The 20521-nt window shown below is 41.3% G+C and overlaps 2 protein-coding genes across 7 annotated transcripts in view; one reads left to right on the top strand and one right to left on the bottom strand.

The window, feature by feature from the left end:
- AK5 (adenylate kinase 5) overlaps nt 1–4525 on the top strand; it is a 164723-nt gene extending 160198 nt beyond the window's left edge. The window contains exon 14 of the mRNA XM_054037166.1: nt 3102–4525. Coding sequence (XP_053893141.1) covers nt 3102–3212 — 111 coding nt within the window. The 3' untranslated portion in view covers nt 3213–4525. The remainder of the gene's footprint in view (nt 1–3101) is intronic.
- Nucleotides 4526–7337: 2812 nt separating this feature from the next.
- ZZZ3 (zinc finger ZZ-type containing 3) overlaps nt 7338–20521 on the bottom strand; it is a 92661-nt gene continuing 79477 nt past the window's right edge. For all 6 annotated transcript variants that reach the window (XM_054037163.1, XM_054037164.1, XM_054037160.1 and 3 more), the window contains 4 exons: nt 18896–19048; nt 14535–14669; nt 9106–9206; nt 7338–8670 (listed from right to left, as the gene is read on the bottom strand). In XM_054037163.1, the coding sequence (XP_053893138.1) occupies nt 8526–8670; nt 9106–9206; nt 14535–14669; nt 18896–19048 (534 nt within the window). In that variant the 3' untranslated portion in view covers nt 7338–8525. The remainder of the gene's footprint in view (nt 8671–9105; nt 9207–14534; nt 14670–18895; nt 19049–20521) is intronic.

The raw sequence follows: 20521 nt of genomic DNA, 5'->3' as shown, positions 1-20521 counted from the left end.
GAGTTGGACCTTTTCCCTTCATGTCTGGTGAAGGCTGGTGGTGGTGGTACTGGGACTATTGTTGGTCAAAATTGTCAGTGTTTCCCATTGAGTGGGTAGATTCCAGCAGCTCTTAAATAAAGTATTGCAAATCCCATGTTCAGAAAACCAACTCTTGATGCTGACAGTCCGGCTATTGGCCTGTGTTCTCTCTCCCATTATTAGGAAGAGTCACTGAGGGTAGGTCTACACTCCAATAAAAAACCTGCAGCGCCGAGTCTCAGAGCCCGGGTCAATTGACAAAGGCTTATGGGGTTCAGGCTGCAGTGCTGATTTCCATCCCCCTCGTGGGCTTTCAGAGCCCAGGCTACAGCCCAAGCCCAAACATCTGCATTACAAATTTTAGCCCCATGGCCAAGTCCTGCGAACCCAAGTCAACTGACCTGGGCCAGCGGTGGGTCTTTTATTGCAATGTAAACATACCCCCAGAAGGCGGTAGCAAGGCAACTACACTGGTTGCATTTGCTAACCTCCTCCCAGCAATGGATGAAGATACAGTAGAATCTCAGAGTTACGGACATCTTGGGAATGGAGGTTCATAAATCTGAAATGTTCCCTAACTCTGAACAAGACATTATGGACTTCAGCCACTGGGGGGTTGGGGCTGCAGCCACAGGGGATGGGTGAGGGACTTCTGCCCCTCAGGGCACCAGCATTCTGGGCTTCTGCCCCGCAGGAGCACCAGGGCTCAGGGCTTTAGACCTGGGGGGAGCTCTGGTCGGGGCTTCAGCCCCACAGCTCCATTCCCAGCTTCTGCCCCACAGGGGGCGCCGGGGCTCCCCACAGCGCCACCCTCCCTTCCAGTTTCCACCAGGGGTGGGGGCACACCAGGGCTTTAGCCCACAAGGAGAGTGCTGGGGCTGAAACCAGCACTCCCCCTGTAGCAAAGCCCTGAGTCCCAATGGCCCCCATGGGGCAGAAGCCGGGAACAGAGCTGCAGGGCTGAAGTCCCAGCGCTCACCCCATGTCTAAAACCCTGAGCCCCAGTGCTCCTGAGGGTCAGAAGCTGAGCTCTCCCTCCCTCCCAACCCAGAGCCCTGACCCCTCCACCCCGCAGCTGTAGCCCAACCCCTACACCCCCACAGTTGAAGCCCTGAGCCCCAGGGCTAAAGCCCCAAGGCAGTACAGTACTTGCTGGGGGTTTTTTTGGTCTCTGCTGGTGCCTGATTGATTATTTCTGGCTAAACAAGGTGTCCAGTTGACCAGTAAGTCCGTAACTCTGGTATTCTACTACTCTAATGTGCTCATGCTGATTTTTTGTCTGCAGCCTTCCATACAATTGACCATGAGATTTAGTGGTTTCTTTGTGACCATAAGGAGGGGTGGATGGATCCTTTCCCGAGTGTATCTGTTCTTATACTCCTAAGAGAACCCAGAGTGTAGTTGTGGACAATAGTTCCACTGGCCCATGCACTGGCTCATGGGGTACTACAGCAATGTTTCAATAGGTAGGAGGGAGAGTAAGAGACATAGGCTGCAGGGTATCCTTGATTTTTAGAACTTACCCCCCGTCCTCCCCTATCGGATCCACCAGAATTCAGAGTTGTTAACCTTTGGGCTAGGGTGACCAGACAGGAAGTGTGAAAAATCAGGACAGGGGGTGTGGGGTAATAGGAGCCTATATAAGAAAAAGACCCCATAAAATCGGGACATCTGGTCACCCTACACATTTGCACATTGCAAAACAAAACCCCTTTTCCCCTCTTCTCTAAGGTGGCTGAGGAGAGAATGTGCTGAAGTGGCTCTAGTTGTGGACAGGCCTTTGTTTATTTAGTGATTTTAAAATTAGGGGATAGGGACCTAGAGCCCTGAATGGGCAGCTAATGTTGTATTTTAAAAATTTGAGAAATAAAAAAATTTCCACAAGGAATTTTTCTTGCACTGAAATTCTGCTGCTCTAAAATATGTATTTTATGTGCATACAGTGTAGAGTTTCATACTTTGGAAAAAACAATTGAATTAGAGATTGAAACTTTAGTTCAGACCTCAAATTCTGTTTCACTGCATAGCTAAAGCCATTATTTCTCATGGTAATAAACATGATCGATTGTATTACAGATCCAGTTTGCAGATATTTCTGGAATACAAAATATAAAAATTTAGAGAGGTGTATGAATGGTTTTAATAGGCCAAAGATGAAATACAGAATAAAAAAAAGCATCTGACACTAAATACAAAGAAAATAATGATAAGAAATAAGCTGTATTAATCTACACATTTCCCATCTAATACACAGAACAATTACTGGCTGTAAACTCTGTTCCCCACAGCCAAAACACTGGTAATTATTCCACTGCAGTTTTAGTCTTTCTTGGTTCTCCAAAGTGAGTCTAACAGCCAGGAGAACATTTGGTCAAAGCAGAATCTGTGAAGAACTCAAGCTAACGAGAAAAACTCGGACTTATCTGTTTTGAAGAAAGTGAGCAATGGACCAGAACAAAAGCAGTGCCCACTGCAGAACATGCACTGCCCAGAGGTCATGACAAAACTGGAACAAATTCTCAAAGCTGGAAATACAAAAAACTCAAAATTGACAAGCTAGGTTGGGAGCGGTGGGATTATATGCAGTGACACTTCAAATGACAAGAAAACAGTAAACAAGTCAGAGCTAAGTGACTTTTTTTTTACCAGTATTAAACGGGGCTATTTTATTGAGTTTATGTTTAACATAAAATAGTGTTAAAATAGGAATCCCAAAAATTTTAGTCGTTTCCATATATCAAAGATGTTATGATATTTTAAACTTCAAAGGACTCTACAGAAAGATCAATGTACACTTGCGCAACCTACGAAACCTCCACATGTAATCTAGTGGAAGCACACGAAATGAATATGCTGTTTTCCAGTTCAGCATTTACAGAAGCTGCAGACACTACAGTAGGGTTTCTTAAGGAGAATGTTTATAAATCCAATCCCAAATCCAATAACCCAGAATTAGTACTGCTTTGAGTTTTTTGGATCAATTATTTAGACAACATGGGTAATTTAAATTGTTACAACTTAACCAGCATAGGCTGGTGTGTTCACATCATTTCTATTTAATGAATGTTTTGTTTTAATAGATAAATGCAGAAGGAACGCCAGAAGAGGTTTTTCTTCAAGTCTGCACATCAGTCGACTGCTTTCTGAAAAAGGAAGAGGAAGCATTGTCTCTTTCAGCAGAAGTACAGTAATGGTTTACATACAAAGTTTCATCTCATGTGCACTTGCTGTTCAAAGCAATATCTGCTGTCTTGAGAGATATCTGGAATTTGTGCATGTGGTATTAAATGTTATTTTAAAATAAATCTTATATTTATAATCATACAATATGCTAAATACAAAATGGTCTCCACACTAAAACCACACTAGTACTGTATGTTGTTTATCAAATTGTTTGCACTTCACAGGTTAACAGCAGCATGGTGAACAGCAGCTCCAGTTTATATTTATAGTATCATGCATTTGAATAAAATCATATGTATTAAACAATCAGCAGTCAGTTCCTTCAACTGCCATATAGCAAAGACTTTCAGGATTGCTCTGTCTCATTGCAATGATTTTTTTTTTCTTTCATTAATTAACACTGTTCATTTTTGTGCTAACACTTAGCTTGTTCCCGATTTATAGTGGTTGAAATCTGTTCTCTGCCATTGTGCTTTATAATGGAACATTCCTGGAATTAGTTATGCTAATTTGTGGAGTTGTGGAAGTTGAATAGACTTTTAACACTTCCCCAAAACACTGTCAATGCATTGCAAAAATGAACTGAACATGAAGAAATTAACAAACACTGTAGAGGTCTGTCCATCTGTTGCCATCGCACAGACAAAACTGCTGTGAAATCTTTGTTGTGCTGCTAGAGTTTGCTGTATATTGTAACAATTTTCTAATTGGGCAGGGATACCTTTGCTCTTTGCTGAAAACATGAACTGAATAATGTTGGTACAATTAAAAGTGCAAACAAATTGTTCTCCAGGCTAATAATAGTAGCATATTTCACTGTTAAAAATTAGCATGTGAAGTTGTTCAACAGCCATTATGTATAAAGATTAGCAGATATCATTAAATCATACTCTCTAAGTATTCCAAGTGTAAATTTCAGTTTTGGATCCTCATCTGTTGTCTTCTAGTGGCACTGCCAAACTTTGAAAATGACAGTCAAAAAGAAAAAAAAAAGGCAGGGATTGTTTGATTCCTGTTGCTTGTATCTTTAACAATCCACCTTTCCAAAATATCTGCACAAAAATATGCAAAACCATACTCAGCCAAAATGTTGGGTTTTGGTACACTGGTAGCCAAAAAACAAACAAACCTTATTTGACATTCTTGTGAAGTAATTGCATCCTCTTACTGTGCTGTTGCACCAGTCCACAGTTTAAGTTTGCATGATTGATCTTTCTGTCAACAACTGTACTTTCACTGAGCATTTATGGGGCAGATTTGTATTTTTGAAGTTATCTTTCTTGTAATGAAGACACAATACAAATAAAAAGTATGGACAAATGCTAAGAGTCGTTATTTATGCTGCAGTACACGTGGGTTTGATATTGCCTAAAGCTCCATAAAATATGGATAATTGGTAAATATAAATCAAATAAAGCACTCTAAACTCCCCTCCCTTCCCCCCAAATCAGGGCAGAGTTTTTAATTTTTTTTGCACTTTTCTTCTACTTCCTTGACATCTGCCCCGTAAGCAATAGCTTCAGTTATTCACTAAAGGGCAATTTTAGACCTGCTCTTCTCCTTGAATTGTGGATGTACTTGCTTCCTTGGGTTCCTTTACAAGTTAACCTTTCCTTCGGACACCAATTGAGGTGCTATGCCAACTCCAGAACATTGCCGTGAACCAACTGGAAGGGTACATGATACAACATGTCTAGCAAACCACTTCTTGAAAATAATCAATTTACCTTCAGAATGCAGCCAGACTCCTCTGGCCTGAGGAGAAACATCATTTTAGCCTAGATCTGAACCTGGTGGCACTACTGGCTGTACTCTTATGCTATTTTTCCAGTAATTAGAGGATTTTAGAATGATCATGTGGTTGTAAATTATCCTTGAGTTATTTCTCATTAGAATGACAATTAAAATGAGTGAAATGTGAAACTTTGATTTTTCGTGCTGTCCCTCAGAAACTGATCATCAGTTTCTAATTCAAAAAGTTATTTACAATATTAGTCAACACACAATTCCATATTTTAAATGTAGTGTGTCAAATTTTACCCTTCTTTCTTATATCACATTTCCTAATCCAATGGTTTTCAGCCTGCGATCTGCGGACCCGCTGGACATCTGCAGACGATGACTACGTCTACACAGATCGGTGGGTAGTGATTGATCTATCGGGGATCGATTTATCGCGTGTAGTGTAGACGTGATAAATCGATCCCTGATCGCTCTGCCGTTGACTCCTGTACTTAGAGGCGGAAGCAGAGTCGACGGGGGAGTGGCAGCAATCGACCCCGCACTGTGAGGACGCGAGGTAAGTCGACCTAAGATATGTCGACTTCAGTTACAACTATTCTCGGAGCTGAAGTTGCGTATCTTAGGTCGATCCTCCCCCCTAGTGTAGACCAGGCCTCAGTCTAAGGGGTCCGCGAATGGTGACTATGAAAATAAAATTTCAGAGCTCAGAAAAGGCATTCTGTTTTTCTGATCAAAAGTATGTGAATACCCCCACTTTCAGGTAAAACCCAAAAGTGTTGTCATTACAATTGAAGCCCACAGTTTAGTGCCCTTTCTCACACTGTGTCACATGCTGTGCCCTGAAACATTTACAGTTGAATTCTGTTTAGTCAGTTTTAAGTCTAAGACTTCTATTGCAGGGGTCTCTGGATCACAGGTTGAACTTCCAAAGGGGTCCTGCACCTCTATTTGAAATTTTGTAGGGGTCTGCAAATGAAAAAAAGGTTGAAAATCACTGTCCTAGTCCATCAGGTATAGCTGCTGAGATGCCAATCTAGAATGAATGCAAACATTACATGAATCAGTTTGCAAGTATCATACACACACACACGATTTCCCCTATCTCAATAAGCAGCACTGTTTCTGTGTGAGTATATTATATATTTGATATCCACCACTCTTACACATATCTCCATACACATTTATACTGTGTGAGAGAGAGAGATAATTGTGTGTGTGTGTGTGTGTGCGTGCGCGCGCACATCTATACACACAAATATTCATTCAAATTAGAAACAGGGCTTTAATCAAGAGATTTTAACTAAGGGATTTCAGGTCTGAATTCCCTCTCTCCCCAACCCCCCATTCCGCCCCTCCCCTTCAAACCGTATTAACCTTTCCCCTGTGCACGTTTGTAATTTTTTCCCCACTTATGTATTATGGTTATTTCCCTCTAAGAACATTTTAAAAGCCCATAAAAAATATGATGACAACAGATTTCTCTCTTTGGTAATCACTCTTCACCAAAACAGCTTCCATAACAGAGTGTAACTGAGTGGGAGAACATAATATTTTATGTTCCCATGATATTATAGATTCTATCACACAATAACTTTTGTCTTTCATTAAAGAGAAAAGTGAAGTACATCTGGTATATTTGTTGTATTATATATCTTTAGGTTTATTAATTTCTCAAAGTATATGAGATATGCTTACAGATGATGTATTACATCATTCAATGTTTTTAGTAATTGTACTGTATTATCTACTCAATATATTATATGCTTATTTTCCTTAGAAACAAATAGTAATTACACCTACATGAAATTGTGAAATTTAACACTGTGATCTGGCTACAGCTAAAGTTACTATCAAATGCAATCAGCCAATTACCCTTCTTATTGCCATGGTTTTAAGCTAATGTGTTTCTTTTACATTCTAATCACTCTGAAAATTCAAGTTTTTGTTTAAGTAAGTGGAAAACTAATACAGTTTAAAATAATGCATGTTTCTGAATCACAAGCTATACAGTTCAATAAAAAAAATTAGTTCAAAAATATCACAGTAATTACAAAGCTTTGCAGACATCAGCACTTTTTGAGATTAACACAGCCTACCGACGTTGCTAACATTCCTTTCTTCTTCAGTCTGAAAAAAAAACAACCCAATTTGTGAACAGGATATGAGAAAACTAAGGCTCTTATCCTGCAAGAGGCTGAGCACATTCTATTAAGTGCAGTGTCCGTTCAGTTCCCACTGAAGTCAACAGCAGTGCCAAGTGCTGAGCCAATGCAGATATGGGCCTTTTACGTATTCATGTGACCTGCTAAAATGTACTATTTTCTATTGTTAATGTTGGTTAAAAAGTTAATTTCTACCCAGAAAGGAAATCACAGTAAGCATTCTATATATAAACAGAGTGTATCCACATAGTTTATTTCTCACAGTTCTCCTGACAATTGAACATTATTTAAGAACATACTGTATACACAGATAAGAAGAAACATACAAAATGTTTTAAATGATGCACAACAAAATCCAGCAGTATAAAAGAATGCATGTGAACCTTTGCTCACTGCTCAGGCTAAATTTAATCACTTGTTTAAATAGTAATAAAAATACAATCTTTCATGGATCTTGTGCAGACTACAAAAGAGGAAAATTATTACCATATATATGATTTATATTAGGCAGTTTTCTTTGCTGAGTTGCACTAACAACTCCAAATACAGAGGCAGAAGGCTGTGTATTTTATTTTAAAGGAGTTAATGTTGAGTATTAGAGACTTTACACAGTTACTACCACTGGCACTTTTCACCATATTTTGTACACATCACATGATCATCTTATATAACATTACATTTAAAAAATATATCTGAGTGACAATTTTATAACATTCACAAACCATGAGCTGGTTAAGGAAGCAATGCAACAGTTGCTCCCTGTAGTGCTTCACTGTTGGTAATAGAGTTCATTGTGGTTAAAAAAAAAAAAAAAAAAAAATAGAAGTCAATGTGATTAAGCAGCTCAATTTAATAAAGACCTGTAACCAACCATCACTGGAACAGTGAGTATTTTTTAGAGTATATCCTAGAAGCAAACACTGTCATTGGTTAAAACCTTGCCTAAAGAAGTCAGTTTCTGTGCTGAAAACTATTTCACAACAAAACTGCAAGCTACTAAACTGTTTTTATATAAATACTTCATCTTCTCTGGATCTCATAACCAAGTTCTTCAAAGCCTTTGGAATTTATTGTATCTTTAAATGCGTGCTCTCATTTCTGGCTCACCCTTCTGTATTTTTTTTCCTTTCTTTTTTGTTGTTTTAGATTCACCACCTAAAAATGACTAAGGTGGTAAAAGGAAAATCTCCCAGTGAAACCTTCTGCACACTAGGAATGTTCAGCTGCTGTTCAGTGATCAAGAACCGTGACAGTTCAGAGCTGTAGTTTGACGAGTACACCCAGGAAGCTGTCATGCTGTGAGTGACATTTCAGGGAAAGCAGAGTCTTTCCAAAGTGTGCACGGAATTAACAATGATGCCATTGTTACTTTTCAAAGAGGATAGTAAGCCCAAGGTTGTAAGTCTGCTTCCCATGTCATCTATTTGCTGGAAAGTAGTTCGGGTCAAGATAATTGTAACTGGTGCCTTGGGACATGCAGTAGTCTCTATCTAAGAATGTCTCTGCTCTGTAAATAGGCTGTAACTGGTGATCTTCCTTGTGAATCTCTGTTTCATGTAGACTGCAAAGGAAAGAAAACACAATTTGGCAAGTGAACTTATTTTTCATAATATATTCACTTCAGAAACAATGAATATATTTTATTTTTATTTTTTTTTAATTGACAGATGCTCGTCAAATTCTATATCACACACCATTACTTCACAGTTGAGGATTTCAGATAACATACTTTCCCTGACTCATACTTAATGGTCCAAATATTAATTACTCTCTCCATTGCACTGAAAGAATGATCGACTTTCACACCCTACCAGAAAACACACACAAAAAAACCTATTAGAAATACACATTACAATTATAATCTAGTTACAGCTAACTTTCCAGAGCCATCATGGAACAGATAAACACTGAGTAAATTCTTTGCATATGTGGGATTTAAGCCTTAAAGGGATATTCAAATAATTGCAAATAAGAAGCATCAATGCTTGCTGCTCACCAGTCAGAACAAGAATCACAGAAATCCAAGGACATTTCTTGCGGGCAATCCTGGCAGTGCCACCGAATGCCTTGAATGGGTTCCGTTCCGCAGTTGTCACACTGTGAAACATATTGAACAAAAAGGTAGAGAAAGAAAGAATTTATGTTAAAAATATATATCGTTTCATCTCGACCAATGTACTGCATTCAAAGGACAATAAAAAGCATTATTTCTTCCAAAATCATCACCACCTGCAGATGAGCTCTGTGTAACCTTGAAAGCTGGTCTCTCTCTCCGACAGAAGTTGGCACAATAAAAGATATGATCTCACCCATCTTGTCTCTCTGGTATTTATAAATTAACAGATCCTAGGAAAGACCACTTAGACTGCTGATGATCATCCTATTTTCTGCTTTGTTCCGCACTCCCTCAAGGCTTCCCATTGCGATTGTCCTTCTGGCCAACAACAGATGGACATGCTTTCCTCTTGAACCTATCAAGGCCAGTCCTAAATTGGCCAGAAGAGGTGCTGCAAAATGATACAAGGCAGTCCTTTCTAGCTCTGGGATGAGCATGATGACTCTGCAATTCTTCAAACTCAATGATCTGAAATGCCTGAACTTGAGATCCTCTACATAGAAGCAAAACATGGTATCACTAGACAGCTGCATTAGCAACCTTTTAAGGTAAGCTGTACATTAGGATAAAAAACCGTTACTCACCTTCTCATAACTGTTGTTCTTCGAGATGTGTCATTCGTGTCCGTTCCAATCAAGTGTGTGTGCAGGCACATGCACAGTAGCTGCAAGATTTTTCCCTAGCAGCAATCATAGGGTCGGCCTGGGCACCCCCTGGACTTACGCCTTCGTGGCGACCTGCCACCCCCTCAGTTCCTTCTTGCCAGCTACTTGGACAGAGGGGTAGGAGTCGTCCACTGATTGGAGCACTGCTCATCCAAAGGCCGCATCGTCTCTGGCCTGCTGGGTAATCGCATAGTGCGTGGTGAAAGTGTGGATGGAGGACCACGTCACTGCCCTGCAGATCTCGAGTGGGGACCTGCGCCAGGAACGTTGTTGACAAAGCCTGCGCCCTGGCGGAGTGCACAGTGATTGGGGGTGTGGGTCCTTCAAGTCAAAGGCGGCATACCAGTCTGCTGGATCCAAGGAAGGAATGATGGAGGCCAGAGAGACCATGCGGAACTTGAGTTTCTTTATAAACTTGTAGAGTTCCCGCAGGTCCAGGATGGGCCTGAGGCCGCCTTTGGCTTTCGGTATTAGGAAATACCAGCAATAAAAGTCCTCGCTCCTGTGCTCCTGAGGAACTTTCTCCATTGCCCCTAAAATAGGAGCGACTGCACCTCCTGGATAAGGAGTTGCTTTTGAGAAGGGTCCCTGAAGAGGGACGGGGAAGGGGGGTGGAAGGGCACAGAACTGGATGGAGTATCCCCTCTCTACCATGCGGAGCACCCATCGGTCTAAGATAATAAGGGACCATACATGGTGGAAAGGGGATAGTTGGGATGAGAAGGTAAGGCAGGGTGGATCCAATTTCCAGGTGTGGTACACCATCCTCGACCGTGCCTTCGAAAGGCAGGCTTGGGTCCCGAAGACGGCTTCGGTTGTCCCGAGCTCTGGCCAGAAGGTTGACACGGCCTTCACCTGCCGCTTCTGTTCCACCTTCTGGAGCCATCTTGGTGGTTCTGCTGACTGAACCTCTAAGTGGGCTGCAGCTGGAAGTGTCTCAGCTGAGTGGAAGGTGTGTAGAGGCCCAGGGACTTGAGGGTGGCTCTGGAGTCCTTCAGGCTGTTTAGCCTTTTGTCTGTCTTTTCTAAAACAGAGTCTCACCCTTGAAAGCCAACAGTCTGTATGGTCTGTTGGACTTCAAAGGGGAGACCTGGAGCCACGAGCCCCTTCTCATGGCTACACCTGTGGCCATGACTCTAGTGGCAGCGTCTGCCCCATCAAGTACTGCTTGCAGGGAAGTCCTAGAGATCAATCTCCCCTCCTCGACCAAAGCCGAGAATTCAGCCCGGAAGTCTGAGGGAAGTAACTCTGTAAACTTAGCCATCGCCGAGCAGGTATTGTAGGCATATCTGCTGACGGTGGCCTGTTGGTTGGAAATGCGGAGTTGCAGTCTCACTGTGGACTATACCTTCTGCCTGAATAGGTCCAGTTTTTTTGTGTCCCTATTCTTGGAGGAAGGGCCCTGGAAATCCTGCCTCTCTCACTGGTTAGCAGCGTCCACCAACAGAGAGTCAGGTTGTGGGTGAGTGTACAGATGTTCGTAGCCCTTGGAGGGCACAAAGTACCACTGTTCATTGCACTTGGCGGTAGGTGGCAGAGAGGCCGGGATCTGCCATACGGTCTTGGTCATGTCTGTGATAGTTTGATTAGCGGCAAGGTGATACGGGAAGGGCCTGAAGGGCCAGGATGTCCACCACAGGGTCTGCACTATCTACAACTTTCTCTGCCTTAATACCCGGACCCTGTGCGACCCAGCGCAGCAACCGCTGCAACACCCTGGAGTCTTCCAGAGCTGGGGCAATGGCAGTGCTTGCAAGCACCTCATCTGGGGAAGATGAGGAGGAGGCCACCAAGGGAGGTGGTTGCTCCCTTCCATCCTCGCTGGAGGGATCTCTTGAGCTGGTGGGGACAGTGGTGGAATGGTCCGGTCTTGGCACCGTGAAAAGCACAGGTACAGGCGTCGATGTTGGCCCCCATGCCGGTGCTGATGGCGCTGTCTGATGGTGTGTCTGCGCCGTTGGCATGCGCTTCGCGCAATCCTTGCAGGTCTTGAAGCCTGGGGATCGTGGCATGCCCCAGAGGCAACAAATAAGGGGGGGAAACCCCTATAAATGAAACTTACAACTAACTGACTATACTAAACTACACGATCTGAATAAACAAGGCGAGTACAACAGGAGCAAGAGCAAGGGAAGTTCCAGCTACCGTCACTGGCATTAAGAAGGAACTGCGGGGGTGGCGGGTCGGCAGGGCTCTATATTGGGCACCATGAAGGCGTGACTCCAGACGGCGCCCAGGCTGACCCTACGGTTGCTGCTAGGGAAAAATCTTCCGGCTACGTGCACGTGCGTGCGCACACACCTGATTGGAATCAACATGAACAAGCACCTGAAGAAGAACATATATTAGCTTAGTTTTATTACACAGTAGTGTTTCCAAGTTCAATACATATATAACTTATACTACAGGCAAGGCTGGTAGTTCCACTTATTGTTAAGGTTGCTTGACAATTCCCATGATAAGACTAATTTCAGTTGCTTATAATTCTGCCAAAAAACCATGTGGACTGAGATTTTCCATGCTGGGTATTAGCCTATGGCTGATTTTTACTTATTTTATTTATTTTTAATTCAGCCAAAATAGTTCAGTCATTTCCAAGAACAAGGCCAAGGAAAAAATATGTAGTTCTGCCCCCACCAGCTCACAGGGCTGTTCTGAAGAATAATTAATGTTTGTGAAGCACTCAGATACTACAGTGATGAGCAGCAAAGAAAAGCCCATGAAAAAATAAACAATTGTGTATTCTGACCAGGGTTTAAATAATGTAAATGAGGCAAGAATCCACACTTTGAACAATCAGGAAAAAAACAAATGATTGAATAGCTATTCATTAAGTGAGCAACGTCCATCCTGTGCACTGAATGAGCTGGCAGTCCAGTGGAAAAATACAGTATGTGTTCACGTAACTAAAAACTGTATCATTATGCATACACACAGGGGGCAAATTAAGGTTGCAAAGACAACCTTAATTCTGGGATTTCCTAACTTTTGAGTGCTTGATTTTGCAACCTTAATAAAATTTTGAATATAGTACATTAAAGTACTAAATAAGTCACTCAAATTACTTTGTCCATTCTATTTTATAACTAGAATTGCAATATTCCTGCTCAAGGTCCACGTTTTATATTCTGAACTACAATAATAGCATTATTTAAAAAAGCCTCAGCTTTCTAATCCGTGAAATAAATCTGTCAGTATCAGTATGTTACTAGCCTGACAGTGTCAGTTTTCAAGTGTACGTCAGTTTCCGTGGACTGAATGACCTTGCATTCTCATAGAAAAGGCAACTACCAAAAAATCCCAATAAGCCCTTTCTCATCTCTAAGGAGTCAAGGTAATTCCTGCACGACTCCATATATGGGGAACAGCTACGAAGAAGGTTGTTGGTAATGACTGAAAATCCTCTCAAACTACAACAGGTATCCTTGGGCATTCCCGCCCTTTTCAATCTTGCCTAGAAACGGATGGTGCTGTGGATAGCACGTCTCTGTATGTTAAGTGTAAAAATTTTATTTTTATTCATCTCATACCAATATTATTTTATTTCCTTGCTTGAATCCTTTCTTCAAAATTGCCTGGAGCTGGCCCAAATGCTGCTGCAATTTTTCTCTGCAGCTACAGCCTCAGTACACTGCCTATTGATCTACCAACGTTATCATTCCACATCTCTGGCTTTTCTTCCTTCAAAAAGACAAACTCCTGAAGGACTAATTCTTAAGTGACTGGGAAACTTTGCTGCTATTAACTGGGATTAATTTCACCCTTTAAGGTTTAATACCCCCCAGTACCCCAAAAGAGATTAGATTCTAAGATGGGTTTCATAAACCAGTGCAGATAGCTGTAGTCATTTATTTTTCTTTACGGTGAGTTTTATTGTGTTGTCTGTAAATTTCTAAGACAAAATCCTGCATTATGATATTACATATTTCCATAATTATTTTTTCCTGTATCTCTCTCACTCTGAAAAGAAAAGTTTCCTTTTTTCTAAGAAAATCCACTTCCTGCTAGTTTTAAAAAAATGCTCACACTAAACTGAATACAGTAGAACCTCAGAGTTATAGAAACCTTGGGAATGGAGATTGTTTGTAACTTTGAAATATTCTGTGGCACCTTTAAGACTAACAGAAGTATTGGGAGCATAAGCTTTCGTGGGTAAGAACCTCACTTCTTCAGATGCTTCCTCCAGAGCTCAGGGTCACACTCCAAGCCAGGCACTGGCCGCAAGAGCAGCAGCTCCCACCTCAGCATCGGCAGCTTCCTTGCAGCATAAGCAGCTCAGGCTGTGACAGCTTCTTTCCCAAGCTTGGACTGAGCTTGCAAGTTTGTCTTCCTTCTGGCCAAGGGGTGGGGGTGAAAACAGCACCTGCGGCTTACAGGAAAGCGGCACAGACTGCAGCACTACTCCTGCTCTGCCTGCTCAGGCTGCCGTGGGCTGGCAGCGGGGGCTCACAGCTGTGCCTGTGAACCTCAGCGTCTTCACCTCCTAGCTGTAAGTGGCTGCCCCGCGGGGGCGACAGGCAGTCCTGATGTGCCTGATTGCTTACTTTCGGTTCCACATGGTGTCCAGTTGACCGGTCACTCTGCAACTCTGGTGTTCATATCTTTGAGGTTTTAATGTAACAACAGATCACTGGTATACCTTACCTTGAAACCCACATGCTGCACAAATCCACTTTCTGCATGCATCTGCTGGAGTTTTTGCTTCTTCAACTTTTTTAACTCTAGCAATTCTTTGTATTCAGGTAACTCTCGATACGATATCGGGATACTTTCCTCATCCTGTTCAAAAAAGAAAACCATTACTTTGAGGATATCATTACTGAGAAGATCTAGCTTCTTTCAACAAAAAATTGTGATCAGATTTCTTTCAGAAAAATATTGACAGAATAAACTACCTAAGAGACGTACAAGAATTATTTTGGGAAAGAAATCTATGGTTAACTTATATTTTTAGTACTATTATTTGTATTAATACAACAGTGTGCTACAGTAGGTTATCTTCTAATAAGGAAGATAGCTTACAGATTATGCCTCTTACTTTTACTTCATATTTTTAATTCCATTTAAGAAATGTACTTTAATTTGTATACAATATATTTGTGCACATGTTGAGTGGGAACTGACACATGGAGGAAAAAAGCTAGTTTCTGTCAATACAAAGCTAGGTTATTTTATGTGCAAATATCTGGTAAAAGGTTAAGAAACTGAGCATTAAAATTTAGCATAAACTATATCAAATTAATTAGACTTTATTCTCTTTAACATTGTTCTACAGAGGAGTGATAGTTTTGTCCAGTGACTGCTCAAGTGCCTTAACTAGCTGAGAAAGCGGGCCAAAAATGATAGATCCCTAAAGATTGTTGTGTTTAGGGTTTTTGGATAATGTCACATTTAAATATACTGATGAGCCAAGACAGGCATCAAATTTTCATTGAATATTTTTTATTGAATGTCAGTTTTAAACCTCTGATGTCCTACTTCCTGGTTCACCAGAGTGTGGGAGTGGTAAGGAGGCATACTTCTATGCCACTGGAAATATGAAGTTCTAAAGAATGACCCCATATGTGCACACACCCCTATTTCCCTTTTTCTCCAGCACCTCTTAGTCCACGGCACATACACATGCATACACACACCCTAGCTTTCCTCTCCTTTTGTACCCTCTCTGTGGAATAGACAAGGTACAAGTAGCTTTTGAAAATGAATATTTAAGATCAATGGTCATTTTTGCCATTATTTTTCATAACTGAAAGTTTATGTGCTACCAAAAGCTGGTGCATAAAAACATCTTAAGAGAACCTCATGAAAAATCACTTGCTCTCTCATTTTAAAATAGCTACCATCTCCATTTATTTAGTGAGAGTGCCAAGCTATCTCAGGGAAGATGGTGCCCACCAGGCTGTCAGAAAGCACAGACAGTTCCACTGAGATCTCTCTCTCAAAATGTCCACCCAACTGAAGGTAGCTATTGCTTCAGAGCCACTGACAGCAATGGGAGATGGCAGCTGTTTTGACAGAGGATAGTTCTTCGTTGAATTCTCTGTATTAAAATATTTTTATCTCCTACTGAAGGAGAAACATTCAGTTATGAAGAATGAGGAAAAAGTGACAATTAACACTCTTCAAAATTCTTCAAATATAGCTTACACACAAGACAGCAGAGAGTTTTAAGAATACTGAAGTTTGTGGAGTATGTGTTATTTGTTTACTAAGATCATTGAGGAGGTGGGGGGGGGGAAGGTTTGACACCAGCTGCTAAATTTCGGAAAGGACCCATTTTGAATTACTTAATTTTAACTCCTAAACTAATTAATGGACTTGCTTGGAAATTCTCAGAAAACTAATCTTATACTCAAAGTAAAAGTGCTGTAAAATTTTAGGGATGACACGCTGTACGTTTCATACATAAAGAAGTGGCTGAATCCCTGCTTTATGTGAAAAACTCAACTCAGGGCTTGTCTACACAGGGAAGTTGACCAGCACAGCTAATGCAGAATAAGCTATACCAATCAATTTCCCTGTGTAGATGAGGCCTTAGCCTTAACTATGGACCAGCAACCAGTGCCTCCAGAGTCAAGAACTATAAATAAACCCTTCCCACTATTTGCTGGTTGCACTGTGATGCCCCACAAAATCATTCTGAGATGACGCACCTGCCACTGTGGGTATGTCTACACTGTAATTAAACACCCATGTCTGGCCTGTGTCAGATGACTCGGGCTCACGGCGCTTGGGCTATGGGGCTGTAAAACAGCAGTGTAGCTCTGGGACCCTGCGAGGGGAGAGAGACCCAGTGCCTGGGCTCCAGCCTGAGACTGACTGTCTATATTACTATTTTATAGCCCAGGAGCCTGAGATCCTCGAGTCCAAGTTAGCTGACCCGGGCCAGCCATGGGTGTTTAATTGTAGACATAACCTGAGAGCCTTGCTTTGAATACTGAAATTCAATCCAATTTACTCATTTTGTCAGCAGGGCATGATATTTTTGCTTTCCTAATACTGTCGTTTTGCATTGATAATGGGTAAGGCTGCAATTTACTCACGGAGGTCACGGAATCCATGACTTCCAAAGACCTCCATGACTTCAGCCAGCACCCGCTGGGAGCTGCAGGTTCCCTGCCACCTGCACAGGGACCCCTGCAGCTCCCAGCCACTTCGGGTGGCAGGGGGAAACCCTGCAGCTCCTGGCTGCCGCTCCTGGCCACCAGGGGCGGCAAGGGGGAACCCTGCTGCTCCCCGCTACAGCCAGCGGTAGGGGGGACCCGGCAGGGGGGGAATCCCTGCTGCTCCTAGCCGAGGGGGATCCCCACTGCTCCCATGCGCTGTGGGCGACAGCAGGGATCCCTGGAGCTCCCAGCCAGTGGGCTCCGCGCCACAGCAGCTTAGAGCTGCCAGAGGAGGGGGACCCTGGAGCTCCCAGCCCCCCGCAGCCAGCTGCCCAGACTACACATCTTGTCCTGGGTATTTTTAGTAAAAGTCAAGAACAGGTCACGGGCTTCCGTGAATTTTTCATTATTGCCCGTGACCTGTCCGTGACTTTTATTAAAATCATCCATGACAAAAACTTACCCTTAATAATGGGATCTTTCTGGTAATGGAGCTCACCTGTCTCTTTCTACATTACTGCAAATAAGAAAAATATCCATCTGAAATGCTGCACTAGTGAAGAAAGAAAAGGGTAAGCCACGCTTCCTAAAATAGGATCAAGTCAAGCATTACCATTGCAAAAACCAAAACCAAAAGCTACTAGTAGCAAACTTGAAAACAAATACTGGTGTTGAAATATAGGCTCCCTAAACCTACTATAATTGTGGCATCATGGGGTGAAATGTAAGCACTTTTGGCAAAATAATAAATAAATAAATACTCCAGATGTAGAATGTAGTATAAAAAAATTGCGCAAACACAAGAAAAGTGCAATTGATTCCAGATAGATTTGCTAAGATAAAGAGAGGCAAATGTTAACATTTAATTTTTAATTTAATTAATTTGAAAAAATACTTGTTTCACCTCTTAAGATTCATATGGAAAAATAGTAAGTTATCAGATATGCTGGTAGGGGATGGGAGAGAGATGTCCCAGACAGCTCAGAAATTAAGTCACAAGGAGAAGACAGAGATGTGGCTGGGACTGAACAATGGATCCAGGAGTATCTAACAATTTAAGATGAAGAAAATGCAGTACATGTCACAAAGTCACTGAGAAAAACTGATCTGTACTGGACCATGTCATTATCTTTTGTTATGGGGTGAGGCTTGTGACTGATAAGCCCCCCCACCCCCTTCCCCCATTCTCACAAAGATAAATTCAGCAGGCCAGATCCTTCTGTTTTGACTTCAGCGGAGTCATGCTGATTTTACACAAGCGGAGAATCTAGCCCATCTTCAGCAGTAGGATTTATTCCCTACATACAGTTTGTATACGGAAGTATGAAAAGATGTTTATATTATAAGCCTTCAAACCTAGTCCACTGATTACATAATGACACTGCTGGTTGGGTTGTCTGTGTGGACCTCTGCATCTAACCTCAATTAGTCCAGCCACTAAGGTAAGACAAAGAGCTGTCTACATATCTATAGTATGGGATGCAATTATACCAAAGAATGATGAAAGGATTTAGTCCTTTTGGTGCAACACTTTAGGCAGAAATATGTCTACACACTTTATATGGTGTTCAGAATAATTCACAGTTAGTGACTGAACTGTTTTTGAAGATGTGAACGTGCAATTACAAGTTTTTGGAAATGTCTAATTCTTCCTTGGTATTAATTTTTTTTCCCGTTTCTTTTTTGGTTTGGACTTTCCCTGAATTTTCTGTACTTGACTCTTCACATCAAAGAGGTGCCAGAATTCAATCTCCTGCTCCACCTGGCTTATGCAACTGAATTCACAACAGTTTAATATATATGTGACAATATTTAAGTAAGGACACTTTTTCCAAATATGGTTACTTAAACAGTCAAACACCGTGAGACATTTTGCAATTTTGGGTTTAAATGACATACCGATACTTCCTCTTCTGCTGCAGCATCCATATGGCTCTGAAAACTGGATCTGTCATCATCCTCATCCATATAAACTGGAGGTTCATGGGATGTCATGAAAGTTGAAGGTTTGAAGAGATGTTTATTTAGGGGGTGCTGTCGCCTGCTTGAAGACTGTAGTAGAAAAATGACATATAATGTTTAGATCAGATTCCTCAGAAACTATTTTTTGTAGTAAGAAATTCCTACCAATAAAACCTGTAGACAAAATGTTTATAATTTTTATATGTGATCTCTTATCTTTCCCACAAATTTTCACACAGCATCCACTTCTCAGCCTAGTACAAGTGTTCTGGGAGCATTCATTTGAGAGATTAATACATTATGCCTTGGAGATTATTTATGTATGGAACAGATAATAGAAAACACTGTGACACACTCCTATTTTAGATAAACCCCTAGTAATAAACAGTCCCTGCCCTGAAGAGCTTACAATTTAAATAAATAAGATAGACAAAAGAAAAAGAGGAAGCAGAATTATCCCCATTTTACAGATTAGGCTCTGCAGCACAAAGAGATGAAGTGACAAGGTCACACAGAAACACTGTGGCAGAGTCAAAAATTGAAAAGAGGCTGTTTGGCCTATGGAAGTTTGGAGTCAAGAGACCTGTGTTCTATTCCTGGCTCAGCCCTGGTATAATACTTGATATTTAAAGAGTAGCACAATGCTAAGGAACTTAGACAATCTCTGTAAACTTGGGAAAAATTTTAAATAAATATTTTAAAAAGAATTACAAAACTACCCATGAAGAAATTAATATTATGGTTACACAGCAGATGCAATGGGCCACAGTCTACTCACATTCAGTAGTACTGTTTTGTGCTCATGTTCAACAATACAATTGTTTTCTATTAAAACTTAAACTGAAGGGGAAAAAATCCACCTCCTTTGTCCTCAAGCATAGTAATTAGATATGAATGGACAAAAGAATGCTGATTTTTAAGTTTTCAAAGTGGCAGCAACATTAGCTTCTTCTGAAAGGTTGTTTGCAAAAATAACTCTGATGGAGAGCGTTCTTGATTACGGATCTGATGCTGCTAAGACATATATGTGCTTATCTTTACACATTGATGCCATGTGCATAAATCTTTACAGGATTCGGGCCTACAATTGCAAATACATGTTTTAGCAGAGTTATCTGGTGTGAATAGATTTTGTGGATATTACTCCACCCACCTTTGAAAATTTTGAAGACCCTGAAGTCTTCCTGGACATTCTATAACAGATTTAAAAGTAGCCATACTTGAACAAAAAAACTTCAGAAACAGACTTCAAAGAGAAACTGCAGAACTACATTTCATTTGCAAACTTAAGACCATCAATTTGGCTTGAATAGGGACTGGGAGTGGCTGGCTCACTACAAAAGCAATTTTCCCTCTCTTGGTATTGACACCTCCTCATCAATTATTGGGAGTGGACTACATCCACCCTGACTGAACTGACCTTCAACACTGGTTCTCCACTTGTGAGGTAACTCCCTTCTCTTTGTGTGTCTGTATATAATGCCTGCATCTGTAATTTTCACTCCATGAATCTGAAGAAATGGGTTTTTTACCCATGAACGCTTATGCCCAAATAAATCTGTT

This window comes from Malaclemys terrapin, chromosome 8 (assembly GCF_027887155.1).
Source record: "Malaclemys terrapin pileata isolate rMalTer1 chromosome 8, rMalTer1.hap1, whole genome shotgun sequence".
In the NCBI taxonomy this organism is placed as follows: Eukaryota; Metazoa; Chordata; order Testudines; family Emydidae; genus Malaclemys; species Malaclemys terrapin.
Note: the sequence above shows the minus strand (reverse complement) of the source record. Positions and strands in the feature narration are given on the sequence as shown.